Raw genomic sequence first — 15,534 nt, 5'->3', positions numbered from 1 at the left:
CTACTGTAATCAAGTAAATATCACCTCCAATCACTTATCCATAAACGTACACAGTGGCATACACGTTTAGTTGCGTACAACATGTACGACTAGCTCTCTTAATCTCAAGTGAAATGGGTTGTGAGAGAACACCATAGCTATTAGTCTTTAACAACAGTAAAATAAATCTCTCCCACTGTGGTAAAGGCACTGTGACCACAATGTCTGCATCAGCAGAATATACATTTTGCTGAATCAAAACAAATAAACGAGGAGTCAAACCTTTATTAATAAATCACAGTCCAAGGCCAGGCATTCTTTCTCCCAATCGCATTGAACAAAAAGCTACTGAAAGGACTTTATAGGGGAGATTGAATCTGTGTTAAAGGACAATTTCACATTTCGGGGACATTTTGCAGAATAAGATATTTTATAACGGCCTTCCAATAAGTCACTGTGGTGCAAGTCGGTGAACTTGACTTACGCATGATACATGTTTAAAATGAAAATGTTCCCAGCTTCAAGTTGATATTTTGGAAAATGTTTATTATCCTTTCTTTGCATGTACTTTGACATATTAATTCATCTTAGCTACACAAACAGGAAACATATACATTTGTCTAAAGTAATCCATTCATTTAGTCAAACATATATTTTGCACCTGCTGCTGAAATGATTGTAAAAATTACATAAAATATCCATCTTTGGGTCAGACATTCTGGTTCCAATAGGAATTATGCATTCCTTTGCAAGCCAATGCCTTGTGGGTAGCTTTGCAAAACTCTGCCCAAGTTCCCAGGATTTCCAGAAATCTTAGCAGAGGTGTTCAATTTTATTTTGAAAATCTGGGATTTTCCTTTAAGTTATGAATGTTTTTTAAACATGTCTTTCTAGCCACTGTGCTAGGATTTATGAATATGTTAAGTATTCACAGTTTAATATTTTATAACTGTTGGCAAGGAATAGACTAAATGAATAAATGTGTTCAATAACCATGTGTCAGGCATTAACAAATACAGTCATGGGTGGTTACTCTAGAGTTCATTTAAAGGGCAATGCAAATTGGGAAATAATTTTCTTCTATATTTTCATGTACAGTTAACTTGAAATAAATATTTCAAAAATTCCCATAAATTGTCATTTTTAAGTAATTATTTACCTAACAAAATTAAGTTAGTTGACTTAAAAATCTCGATGTAATCAGTTTAGGTTTGCAAGAATTTATATGAATTCTGAGGTACGAGTTTACCAAAGAACGGCTCAGGAGAAAGACGTTTTGTGTTTTGTATTGGCCAAGTCAAATGCCTGACCTAAATACAATTGAGATTCAACCAGGATTCGAAACACTGGGCAAAGTTGGTACGACTGCAATCCATCTGCAGTGCAGTAGTTTGAGACCACAGTGCTAATCATGGCAGTTATAGTTCATAATGCATTTAAACTGTAAAATTATTTAGGAATCTATGCATACAATGTGTGTATATAAACACAGGCAATGACCACAGCCAACACCACATCATTCAACATCATTTTCATTATGCATTAATGTCGCATGTACTTAAAAAAAGCTAGAATAATCTATAAAGCCTGATTATTTTTCAGCAATCAAGCGGAAACCAAACCAGCGTCAGAGGCACTAATTGCTCAGCATTAGTTTTTGTGTTTGTGTGTTTGCGTTTGAGGTGATTAGTTCTTTTAATTCTCTAAGATACACTTTTCTAGACTAGCAACTCAAACTAGCAGCATCCCAGTCTGCTCCTGTTCCACTTACTGGCCCTTGTAAATACATTACAGCTGTGACAGCTCATGTTAATCTCAGATTAATGGAAGGAGAGCTGTCCTCAACACACACACATGCGCACACACACGTTCAAACAAAAATACAAACACATCCGGTAATCAAGTGGTAGTGAACTCATGGGTTTTCTAAAATGAGATTAGCAACCGCTTGTGAGGGTGGACCAAGTCTGGACCATTTTCTTAATTTCATTGTATCATCCATTTTCCGCTCATCGTGGGACAGAGCACTGTGATCTGAAGTGACTGCTGGCTTAAGCGATGCTCCTTCGAAATGTCTATTGAGAAGAACAACCACTCAGAATCCATGAGGCAAGCCTGGTGATGGAGGGAATCTCTCTGTTCTCCTTCTCAAAGCCCCTCACGCCATTGCGTTAAGAAGTCAGCTGGTAAATAATTCAACGGCTGTCTTCCCCTCCCTCCTCTCTGTTCTCCCCCCTCATCCTCCCCGGCCTTCCTCTCATGACAGTAGTGCTGACTGTGTTTTTTTTTTTTGGGCTGCACGAAACATGACTCGACTGTTTGGCTCAGACACTGGGGAAGCCTCTTTATTGCTGCTTAGTGACATTTATTCATCCTTTTTTCATGGCTGTTAGACAAACTAGTCCCAGTGATACAATCAATGCATATGTTTGTCTATTCCTCCACTCATCTGTTCGGGCCTTTCTGCTTTTTCACTGGTCAACTCTCTATTCATCTAACGCTTCTCTTTTTCTCCATGTTTTTCTTCTTCTCATCTTTTTCTCTGTGTGTGGTTTTTAGTGCCTTGGCCAGGCGTCTGGTTTTTCACCCCTCTCCATTCTACTCAGTACAGGGGTAGGCTGCTCTCTTACTTATGGAAATGCATGGGGAGGTTTTATAATGCACTCAGGAAAGCAGCCTGCGAGTCACAATGCAGACCTGGGGCCTCATTTATCAATCTTGCGTACGTTTCTAACTAAATTCTGACGAATGTGGAAATCCTATGATTTGCGTGCGCACAAAATTATTGGGATTTATCAAAATGGCGAATGCGACACATACGCATGCTCCCGTTGATAAATAAGACCCATACTATACTTCTGCGTACGTGAACCAGCTTATGGTCTCCGCCCAATGAATGCCTACAATTATCCATATAAGATAGCCAAATTAGCCCTATTGACTATGTCATTTCAGTAGATGCAGGAAGCAAGGTGGAGACCGATCAGGAAAAACGTACAAGCCAATACTTTTCCCATAATGTGAAATTCCCATAATATTATCTGAAATAGAATCTAAAATAAGGTGACCAGATTTCTGAAATGAAAACTGGGGAAATTTCCAGTTTGGTGGTCAATATATCATTAACATTTTATTATTTATATAATGCTATATATTTAATTTATTACAATTGTTTTTATTTTAATGTTATTACCTATGAAATACAAAAGGGGGACTATTCCAGTTCAATGTATTTAGTCTCACAGGCACACTGTGATGGACATGAAAAGAACTAGCTACTTCTACCAACCTAATCTGTGCATTTCTCAGGAGAATGTAGGGCTATTTTCTTCCGGATTGCATGTGTCACTTCTTATTCTATTTACATTTTCTTCTCCTCCAATCTTGCTCCTCTTTTCTTCCCTTGTCTTCCTTCCTTTCCGTCTCTTTACCTTTCCACCTCACTTTTCCTCCATTCACTCTTTTTAATCCCTACATTTGTCCTTCTCACTCTCTCCTCCTTCCTCTCCAATCTTTAATAACAAATAGTACACTATTAGACAAGACTATTGAACAGATTCCCATTGCTTTCCTCATTTTAGTTTTTCATCTCCAAAACATTGGTTGGAATAATTAATCGACATGCTCTGTAATCATATCTTTACCTGTCCTCCTCTGTCTCCTTCAGATCATCTATCTATTTCATCAATTGGGACATTATAACATCACTAGCTAGTATCTCACATGATTGAAACCTGCCTTGAAAAGACATTTATGGTGAGGTTGTGGATTAACTTTGCCACTTGAGAGCTTCTGGACAAGTTTTCCAAAGCAGTTTTCTCTAAGATTAGTGCGAGCAAGTATTTAGTAGAAGAGTTAATGAAGCTGCTATAGCAAGCAGCCCCCTCTGCCAAAACAAGCCAAACACGATTGAGACATCAACTTGTAGGCTCTACTGCCCGGTTTTTCTTGCCACATAAAATATTATTTCTCTTTGCTGTTTTTAATGCACAGTTAAAAATTGGGACATTTTCCGGTGACCGCTCCAGTCGGGTACGGTCCACCAAAATCGCACTGTCCCCGGAAAACGGGGATGTCTGGTCACTCTAATCTAAAACGTGTCCTTTTTTAAAACGTATCAAGTAGACTGTCAAGCAGTCAAATATTCTGCATTGTAAGACGTGGCTGCTGTTGTCAACAAAAATAAGTGGTCAGAGATCAATCAAGGCGGATGCGAGAACGTGATTTGCTGCACTCATAACCAGCGTGCGAACTACAGGAGAAGGGCAAAGTGTAACTGATATTTCTCACATTGACTAGCAAATCTCTGGCATCACTGGGGAGATCTGATTGGAAAAGTCCTAGATGGGGACACCGAATATGTCGCTGTGGGAGGGCTGCAGTAAGTGATCATTTGCCATTAGGCTAATCATAACATTTCAACTTCACATTCAAGAAACATGTCAATACAGACGTAAAATCTAAGTGAATTGGTCAAGCTCTGTCCAAGTCATGTGGGCCTAGGACTTTTAGGCATTAGTTTCACTGCAGAACAAGAACCCATCTGCAGTAACATCCCAGAGTGGGGTTGCTGGCCTCTGCAGTTTGGTAACGGTCCGTATGGATTTGAGTGAGGACTTTCGTGGCGGTTTAGCCGAGGTGGTCTTGCAAACACAAGATCTGTTAAAAGAAACAGTAGCCTAGAGAACGTGACCCAGAAAGTAGGCTATATAACATTTCAGAAGTTTTCCAACTGTATGGATATGTCCATTCAAAGTGCTGCGTTTTACAACATATTAGTCCTAACATTTTCCCATGTGTTTCAGTTGACATTCCTCTACCAGCTTTTCTGAAATAGCATGGTATTTCTCCAATTCCCCCTCTAGGCTGTGCATAAGCATGGGTTGAAATCTGCATAGAGATACACACACTTTCCCGTCAAGTTCAACACCAACGTTTGCATAAAAACTCATGGTTTAAACACATTTGTGCGTACGAACGATTGATACATGAGGCCCCTGGGCCTGAGTCCGATCAGAGAGTTGGAGTACAGTGTGGTCAGTCTGATCAGAGAAGTGAAGTACAGTGCGGTCAGTCTGATCAGAGAGTTGGAGTACAGTGCGGTCAGTCTGATCAGAGAAGTGAAGTGCAGTGCGGTCAGTCTGATCAGAGAGGTGGAGTACAGTGCGGTCAGTCTGATCAGAGAAGTGAAGTACAGTGCGGTCAGTCTGATCAGAGAGTTGGAGTACAGTGCGGTCAGTCTGATCAGAGAAGTGAAGTACAGTGCGGTCAGTCTGACCAGAGAGGCGGAGTTCAGTCCGGTCAGTCTGATCAGAGAGGTGGAGTACAGTGCGGTCAGTCTGATCAGAGAAGTGAAGTACAGTGCGGTCAGTCTGATCAGAGAAGTGGAGTACAGGGCGGTCAGTCTGAGAGGCAGGCGTTCCTGGGCCCCACACAGGCCCTGCTTATATATTGGCCGATTTGAATGGTTGCCATGTCTTCCTTTAACTACAGTCGCTGACTTAATCATAAAATCCTGAACACAGGGAATAACAGATTTGGATGCGTTTAGTTTTATTTTAACCAGTCCTTCATTATTTCTTGAAATAGTTTTCAGTTCCAGTGGGACAATCGTATACGGTATTAGAACACATTCGTTAGGGAACATCCCACTTACTTGAAAACAGCACCAAAGACAGATCCACATCAACATGAAATAGGTCACCATATAATAGTAACCCCCACGACCCAAGGGACAGAAATTAATTAAAACATCTCCAATCTTCTCATCTATGGTCTGTACTTTCAATGCTTTGTACTGAGGCTCTAAATTGACAGACATAACATATCCCCTGCAGCCTATGCACGGAAAGTCTCTTGACAATTAATAAAAGTTTCCTTTAAATCTAACGGAGCATGTAACTGCTATTTATAACATTCTGTAGTACTACTTAAAATACATCGTATGTCTCTGTGTGACCACTAGGATAACTGAGGTATGATAGTTATGATGTCATACTTATGGAAAATGCAGACATAAACAACAAATTACACATCCCATCCAAAATGGGGTATATACAATTCTTTTCTTAATCACAAAAGTCCCAGATTGCATCTTTAAGGCCCCATTCTACTTCCACAGAGTGACACAAATTACATGTGACCCAACCACCTAGGAATTTTAGTGGAACCATTCAAAACACCAGGTGTATAAATACAAGGGCATTTGCCAAAGCAGTGTTTAAGTTTGACATCACATCAAAGCACCGCGGCCAGGCGGTTCAATAACACAAACAAAGCCATTAAGTAGTGCTGGTTTTAAAACACATTGGTATGCACAGGCAGTCAGAACAGTCTAGAAGCACTGCACAGGGGAGGAGAGCTGAGGGTCCGTTTCAGAAGAGCAGCACCGCTCTGGAGAATAGATATCTGTATGTGGGTGAGGGTTGATGACATACAATACTTTCTGTCTGTCTCTCTCACTCGTTCACTCACTCTCTATCTCCTACTGCCTTTTCACTCTCTCTCCCCCATCTCTCTCTCTCTCTCTCTCGAGCGTGTGAGTCGGTTCTCTGCCAGGAAGTATTTTGCCTGTGAGAGTGGCGTGTGGCGAGGAGGTTATGACATTCAGACCAGGGTGCGGGTGCAGGTGTTGGCAGCGGTACAGTGTGGCTGTGAACACCATGGCAGCTGGTGCTGTTGGCCAGTGATAGTGGCTCAGCCAAAACTAATCTGTGGATCAACAGGACGTCACAAGCACATATCCAGGACAGTGTGTCCCATCTATAACACACATCCCAGTGGTCACACACAGACATACGGTGTATCCCATCTATAACATACATCCTAGTGGTCACACACAGACATACGGTGTATCCCATCTATAACATACATCCCAGTGGTCACACACAGACATACGGTGTGTCCCATCTATAACATACATCCCAGTGGTCACACACAGACATGCAGTGTGTCCCATCTATAACATACATCCCAGTGGTCACACACAGACATACGGTGTGTCCCATCTATAACATACATCCCAGTGGTCACACACAGACATGCAGTGTGTCCCATCTATAACATACATCCTAGTGGTCACACACAGACATACGGTGTATCCCATCTATAACATACATCCCAGTGGTCACACACAGACATACGGTGTATCCCATCTATAACATACATCCCAGTGGTCACACACAGACATACGGTGTGTCCCATCTATAACATACATCCCAGTGGTCACACACAGACATACGGTGTGTCCCATCTATAACATACATCCCAGTGGTCACACACAGACATACGGTGTGTCCCATCTATAACATACATCCTGGTGGTCACACACAGACATACACTGTGTCCCATCTATAACATACATCCCAGTGGTCACACACAGACATACGGTGTATCCCATCTATAACATACATCCCAGTGGTCACACACAGACATGCAGTGTGTCCCATCTATAACATACATCCTAGTGGTCACACACAGACATACGGTGTGTCCCATCTATAACATACATCCTGGTGGTCACACACAGACATACGGTGTGTCCCATCTATAACATACATCCTAGTGGTCACATACAGACATACGGTGTGTCCCATCTATAACATACATCCTAGTGGTCACACACAGACATACGGTGTGTCCCATCTATAACATACATCCTAGTGGTCACACACAGACATACGGTGTGTCCCATCTATAACATACATCCTGGTGGTCACACACAGACATACGGTGTGTCCCATCTATAACATACATCCTAGTGGTCACATACAGACATACGGTGTGTCCCATCTATAACATACATCCTAGTGGTCACACACAGACATACGGTGTGTCCCATCTATAACATACATCCTGGTGGTCACACACAGACATACGGTGTGTCCCATCTATAACATACATCCTAGTGGTCACATACAGACATATGGTGTGTCCCATCTATAACATACATCCTAGTGGTCACACACAGACATACGGTGTGTCCCATCTATAACATACATCCTGGTGGTCACACACAGACATACGGTGTGTCCCATCTATAACATACATCCTGGTGGTCACACACAGACATACGGTGTGTCCCATCTATAACATACATCCTAGTGGTCACACACAGACATACGGTGTGTCCCATCTATAACATACATCCTGGTGGTCACACACAGACATACGGTGTGTCCCATCTATAACATACATCCTAGTGGTCACACACAGACATACAGTGTGTCCCATCTATAACATACATCCTAGTGGTCACACACAGACATACGGTGTGTCCCATCTATAACATACATCCTGGTGGTCACACACAGACATACGGTGTGTCCCATCTAAAACATACATCTCAGTGGTCACATACAGATATACAGTGGATATGAAAGTCTACACACCCCTGTGAAAATGCCAGGGTTTTGTGATGTAAAAGAATGAGACAAAGATAAATCATGTCAGAACTTTTTCCACTTATAATGTGACCTGTAATGTGAACAATTCAATTGGAAAACAAACTGAAATCTTCGAGGGGGAAAAATGTAAAATAAAAACCTTATAATAACCTTGTTGCATAAGTATGCACACCCTCTTATAACTGGGGATGTGGCTGTGTTCAGAATTAACGAGTCACATTCAAACATGTTTAATAGAAGTCATTACACACCTGCCATCATTTAAAGTGACTGTGATTAATCACAAATAAAGTTCAGCTGTTCTTGTAGGATTTTCTTAGTTGCATCTCAGAGCAAAAGCCATAGTTCGCAGAGACCTTCCAAAGCAGCAGAGGGATCTCATTATTGAAAGATATCAGGAGATGGGTAAAAAATAATTTCCAAAGCATTAGATATACCATGGAATACAGTGAAGACAGTCATCATCAAGTGGAGAAAATATGGCACAACAGAGACATTACCAAGAACTGGACGTCCCTCCAAAATGTATGAAAAGACAACAAGAAAACTGGTCTGGGAGGCTTCCAAGAAGCCTACAGCAACATTAAAGTAACTGCAGGAATTTCTGGCAAATACTGGCTGTGTGCTACATGTGACAACAATGTCCCGTATTCTTCATATGAATGGGCTATGGGGTTGGGTGGCAAGACGGAAGCCTTTTCTTACCAAGACAAACATCCAAGCCCAGCTGAAGTTTGCAAAAAAAAGTCACCAAAAAGCATGTGGGAAAATGTGTTGTGGTCTGATGAAACCAAGGTTGAACTTTTTGGCCATAATTCCAAAAGGTATGTTTGGTGCAAAAAACAATACTGCACATCACCCAAAGAACACCATACCCACGGTGAAACATTGTGGTGGCAGCATCATGCTTTGGGGCTGTTTTTCTTCAGTTGGAACCGGGGCCTTAATCAGGGTGGAGGGAATAATAAACATTTCCAAATACCAGGCAATTTTGGCACAAAACCTTCAGGCGTCCGTAAGGAAGCTGAAGATGAAGAGGAAGTTCACCTTTCAGCATGACAACGATCCAAAGCAAACATCCAAATCCACAAAAGCATGGCTTCACCAGAAGAAGATTAACGTTTTGGAATGGCCCGGCCAGAGCCCAGACCTGAATCCAGTTGAACATCTGTGGGGAGATCTGAAGAGGGCTGTGCACAGGAGATGTCCTCACAATCTGACAGATTTGGAGCGCTTTTGCAAAGAGTGGGCAAATATTGCCACATCAAGATGTGCCATGCTAATAGACTCCTACCCAAAAAGACTAAGTGCTGTAATAAAATCAAAAGGTCATTCCACAAAGCATTAATTTAAGGGATTGCACACTTATGCGACCAGGTTATTGTGAGTTTTATGTACTTTATTTTTCCCCCTCAAAGATTTCAGTTTGTTTTTCTATTGAATTGTTCACATTATAGGTCACATTAAAGGTGGAAAACCTTCTGATATGATTTATCTTTGTCTCATTGTTTTGCATCACAAGAACCTGGCATTTTAACCGGGGTGGGTAGACTTTTTATATCCACTGTAACTGCACACAAATGCCTCACAATTTACCCAGCCAACATAAGTGTGCAACACAGTTATGAGCACAGCACACACACACACACACAGTCCTGTCTCAAATATGTTTCCTTAGAAGCAGTGAAACAAACAAACACAGCTGTACTGTAGAAAACATGTTTTTAGGATCAGATCCAGCAAAATGACGTAATACTGTAGTTCTAATATTAAGGAATGGCTTGAATGGAAACAACTGATCCAAAGGCAGTTCCATTTCTTTCAGTAATATCACACATTGTACTTAACATCACCATCTATGCCCCGGGTTGGTAGGCATGTTTGGTCATTAAAGGAAAAACACTCATGAGGCTTTGTTCTGTCGCAATCGGCAAACTGCGCCCAGTTCTGGGTCAGGACAGGATTAAACTGAAGGATGCATGTTAATGGCTCGCGTATACAGGGCCAGAAAAAGAGAAGAAGCACTAGAGAAACAAGCTTACACACTAAGACATTATAAATTATTCTCCCTAGTCTTCCTGAACCCAGCCACTTGTCCATTTCTGCTGAGATAGAATGTTCACTGCTGCTGACCACTTTTACTTTGTGAGTGTTTCAACTCTGTAAATCTGGAATGACGCCAATGCAGGAGTTTGCATTGTTTGCATTTCACATTTAACCCACAGACTTTCAGTTACTTGAAAAGATTGAATGTTCTCATTCTGTTCATCCTATATGCTATGGGCTTTTATAGGGACATTAACATTAACATGGACTGTTAAAAAAAGAAACCTGGCCTACTTTAATAATTTGCACTTTACCTTGATGCAGAGTCAAGGAGAGCCAAGCCGAAAAATCCAGAGCAAAACTAGGAAATATATGTGTATATATACACACACTCATGCTTATCAGTTAGGTTTCATCATTTAATATAAGTATGCAAATATACATGTTATTAGTATTGTTGTCTCTCTGCTGTGAATCCTCAGCCATCTTCTTTAGAATGGCATGCTTATTTAAATTATGAAATAGTTTTTTATACGTTTTGTTGTCTTGATTTCATCTTTTTATGCCCTTGTCTAAAATAATACCTGTCCTGTTTGAACGAAGTAACATAGGATACATGTCTTATTAATGTTTTTAATGTGTCTGTTTTTAAATATGTAAGACATCAAATCTACTAAATTTGTATAAGGTGTACTTACTATTGCTGGGTTGTGTGGTTGACCTATCCAACTATCTTTAAATGAATGCACTAACTGGAAGTCAGTATATGCGGCTAAACAAAACACGTTTCAAGGATTACAGCAGGACTGGGGAGAATAAGTGCTGGTGGATATCCTGATTGGCTTTTAGCTGTTTATGTAGTTTTTTTAAGTAGTTATTGATCCCTTCTTGAAACCACTCTGTCTAACATTTTCATTTACAAATAATAACTCCAAAATATTAGATTCAGAATATATTTCCCCCGAAAAATATGTAATAAAAATCTATAAAATTCCTTTGTACATTACTTTACACTTCCCTGATTGTATTTGGACCAAAGCATTCATCTTGTATTTTGTACCAATTAATTATATCCATGATTAAGTGGCGTGAGTAGAATAAGCTGCGTACCATAACAGAATAAGCTGCGTACCATAACAGAATAAGCTGCGTAGTAGAAATATCTGCATCACTAGTTTCTCTGATGAGTACTGTAAATGACTTTCTTCTCCCAGTGTTACTGTTATAAAATGGTCCATTCCATAGCCTCCTGTACTAACATGTCCCATGGTAATCTTATATCACAGTCTGACATTAAGTTTACCAATAATGGACAGACATTATTATTTAATATTTTTTTCTGATTTGTTACTGTATTCATAAAATATGGTTATAACAAAAACAATGTCACAGTTAACTTTAGACATTAAAGTGTAGGATATTGTAAAACATTTAATTAAAAAAATAAACAACTTTATCAACATTAAGTGGGCTACAGAGTTATACAGCAGGCACATTTGAATGCCCCCTAGTGGCCACTTTGTAAAACAGATTTTGACATTGTAGGGACTTTTGATATTATATGTGTATGCAGTATAAACGTAGCGATTGCTATGCCAGTGGACCTTCCCTTCATTCTTCCCTAAATTGTGGGCCGAGATGTAAACATGGGGAATTTTCAACGTCACGGTCTCAGGGACTTGGAAGGTCCTTTACCGGTGCCCATAATTCAACGTCACGGTCTCAGGGACTTGGAAGGTCCTTTTGCAGTGCTCATAATTCCACTTCTAAACAGATTCCGTTGTTACTGTCATCCTATTATGGACTCAGCATCTAAGCTTTGAAAGTCAAATTGAATCTCTCCACTCACGCGAGCCGTACAGTATCGAGGCATGGAACTCGTGGCCCCTGGCTCGGCCAAATAACACAACTCTGTATCCCAAAATAGAAAAGCATGTATCCATATCAAGCTGTGCATCCAAACAAACTCCTGCCTTGCATGCAACAAGTATATCACTGTGAAACCCTGCCCGCTGGCGTCTGCCATTTCTGCAAGCTCCACAGAAACTGCAATGATTTGGCTGGAGCCCCAAGGAGAAGGACAGGGGAGAGGGGGGGCAGAGAGGAGGGGGGGGGGACAGCTAAGGAGAGAAGAAATGCCAGTATAAAGTCCGATTTTAGACTCACCGAGCAGAAGTGTGACGACCACGCTGGCGTGAACAGTGTCTCCTGAGCGCATGCACCTGGACAGAGAGAACCGTCCGTTTCCTTTGGACTCCATATTCTGCTGCGTCTGTCTGACCGCCCTTGGATAGTCACTCTGGGCGAGCGTGTGCGGCTGTGTGCGTGTGTTATGTGTGTTTGTGTGGGTGGGTGTGCTGGCTGGAGCGGGCAGGGGAGCGTTTGAGATGGAAGAGGAGGAGTAGTGTATGGGAGGAAGGCGAGAGAGCAAAGCAAAAATAGCAAGGCGATACTTGACGGTCTGCAAAGTCCTGTGGTTTGTGCCTCCAGTTCTCTACCCTCCTCCGCTGCTGAGAGTCCCAGAGATTGACAGAGAAAGAGATACAGAGTGAAGGAAGGCTGATTCCTGGAGGAAGAATTCTCAGTCTACCCTTCTGTACGTACAAACGGACCAGAAGAGAGAGAGTAGACTCCTGCACCTCATCCAGGCACTTTCTCTCTCTCTCTCTCTTTCTCTCTCTCTCTCTCTCTCTCTCTCCCTCTTTGCTTCAGTCACTCTCTCTGACTCGCCGATGTGCTGATTTTCCACTGATACAACCTGAGAGCTGGAACAGGCAGAGCGGGGGACTGCTGAGAGGCAGCGAGCGTCTGCACCGCGGAGCTGTGTCGCACTGGAGGGGGTGTAGGGGGGAGAGGATGTCAGCCGTGCCCCCGACGGAGAGCTGCATATGGGGGCGAGGGAGCAGGCAGAACAGCAGAGCGTGGCGCTCGAGCAAGCAGACGGGCAGCAGGGAGGCAGCAGACAGGCGGTATGTGAATCCCTGGCTGGCTCAGGGAGGAATGAGAGGAGTGGGAGAGCCACTGCAGCAGAAGCACGAGAGGATGGAGCAAGGGAGGGAGGGAGGGAGGGAGAGAGAGAGAGGGAGAGGTGAATAAGAAAGGGGGCGGGAGAGCAGGAGGGAAGCACGAGGGGGGGGCATTCAGCCTGAATGCGTCTGGGGCCGTCTCACACCAGGTGCTGGCTTCAGCCCTGAACTGGTTGGCCCTGCATCCTACTGCCCAGGTAGTCGGGTGGAGCGTGTCACAGGGTGTCTCTGGGTACTGGGCCATCGTGAGTCATGTCCCACAACACAGGGACTCTATTAAGAATAATACATTATTCCTTGAAAGCAATTTCCTCCATTCTGCTTCTCTCAGACGCACACACACGCACGCACACACACACACACACACACACATGCAAATCCTGCAAAGTAATTTGTAAGTTAATTCAAATCCAATCAGTGTTAAAGTAGAATTTATTCAAAGCAGGGCTAAAATGTATACCTCAACATAAGTGACTTCTTGCGGCAGTCGTTTCTGAAAGTCGCCAGGTGTACTGGCTAGGCTGTTCCAAATTACTTAAAACTGCCCGACCGGAATTGTTGGTTCTGACCACTGGAGCAACAAAAAAGCCCTTGCCAGAGGATTCAATATGAACGTGTATCAATAGTGTTCAAAAGTCACTGTCCTCCATGGAAACGATAATTGATATGCATGCGTGCAGTGTTAGATACCATTACGGATCCCTCTTCACATTGTATGTGTATTTACTGCATGTTACTGACGCAGTGTCTGCAAAAACTGCTGCAACATCGACCGCACCATCATTGCCGCTCACTCTATCAACAACCTCTCCAGACAATCAGCAAATCAGACAATATCCGGGGAAATATCAGAACTACATCCTAACTGTAATCAAGTCAACTGATTCCTGCACGAAGAGATAGAATATCCTGAACGAGTTGTGATTAACTTGACTGCCCAGATCTCCCTCTTCGCTCCTCTCTCCGCCGCCCCACACTGTAATGATGGACGGGCCTGAAAGGGTGTGTGTCACCCCCACACCTCCCGTTAGCCCCATGAGCAGGGGAATGTGACTGGTGGGGTGTCAGATGGGGGTGTGGCGACATAGGGGCTCCGCGTGGCTTAGGTTACATAGACAACCTTACGAAGGTCACTTGAACGCAGGCGTCCACACGAACAAACCCGTAGGCTCCACCGCTGCCCGTCGTACAACACAGTTTAGTGTGGCAAGTGGTCTGTGTGAGCTGCCGACGGCGACGTGATGGATGGTTGCCGTTCAGTGTGCAGTAAACCTTGATCCGAGAACAGCTGTTACCCTGGTGCGGACAGAGTGTGTGTGTTTTACATGCCACGCAACGGTCTCTGTGGGAATTTGACTCCTTCATTTTTAGTTATTGCATCTCCGAAGGAGTCACTCCCCTGGGTAGCGTAGATGATGTGCCTATGCAGAGGACATACAGAGAACTACACGTTGCAATGAGAAGCAACACTCCAATACTCTGCATATTCCAATTCTTCCCTCGTATATCACATTACCAAAGTGGTGTCGGATTGGATTGCACATCCACGTTCATGTTGAGCGATGTGGGGGAGGGGTTGTGTGTGGTTGTGTGTGTGTGTGTGTGTGTGGGGGGGGGGGGGTCATGGTTATTTCAGTGATAATGTTACAAATTGTAAATGAGCAAATAAAGTAATCATGCTTCCACAATCTGCGAGTACATAAAGAAAAGATAAAATCACCCATCTGAGTGCAACTATTTATGGAAGCCAGTTTCAACTGTGTAAGAGAGTCTCTCGTGACTTCCCTGTATTGACAACGATAATGATAACTGTTGAATTTTTCCTGAGATTTGAAATTATTCGATAGGCACAACTACAGAGTTCAATAAATGTTTAATGTTCAGGGGGGTTTAGAAGTGACATGGAATGCATTCTGGACAGTCAGAAAAGACCAGGTGATTCCAGGCATGTGTGGTGCTGTGGAGATGGAGGGTATATATTATACAATATGTCAGGAAATGAACAGTGAGGAGACTTTCCAATTTTTTAAGCACAGCGTTGAGCTGTATCAAAAGCACAAAGACACCCCTCACCTGGA

At 42.6% G+C, this 15,534-nt stretch overlaps 1 protein-coding gene across 2 annotated transcripts in view; it reads right to left on the bottom strand.

Annotated features, from left to right (window-relative positions):
• The window catches only part of scn4ba (sodium channel, voltage-gated, type IV, beta a), a 28,171-nt gene extending 14,716 nt beyond the window's left edge, over positions 1–13,455 (bottom strand). Inside the window, exon 1 of one of the 2 annotated variants that reach the window (XM_010873138.4) lies at positions 12,597–13,455. In XM_010873138.4, coding sequence (XP_010871440.1) covers positions 12,597–12,690 — 94 coding nt within the window. In that variant the 5' untranslated portion in view covers positions 12,691–13,455. The remainder of the gene's footprint in view (positions 1–12,596) is intronic. The other variant, XM_010873148.5, reaches the window with a different exon arrangement.
• Between the last annotated feature and the right edge of the window lie 2,079 nt (positions 13,456–15,534).

This window comes from Esox lucius, chromosome 1 (genome assembly GCF_011004845.1).
Source record: "Esox lucius isolate fEsoLuc1 chromosome 1, fEsoLuc1.pri, whole genome shotgun sequence".
Lineage (NCBI taxonomy): Eukaryota > Metazoa > Chordata > Actinopteri > Esociformes > Esocidae > Esox > Esox lucius.
The sequence above is the reverse complement of the archived record's forward strand: the minus strand, read 5'-3'. Positions and strand labels throughout refer to the sequence as shown.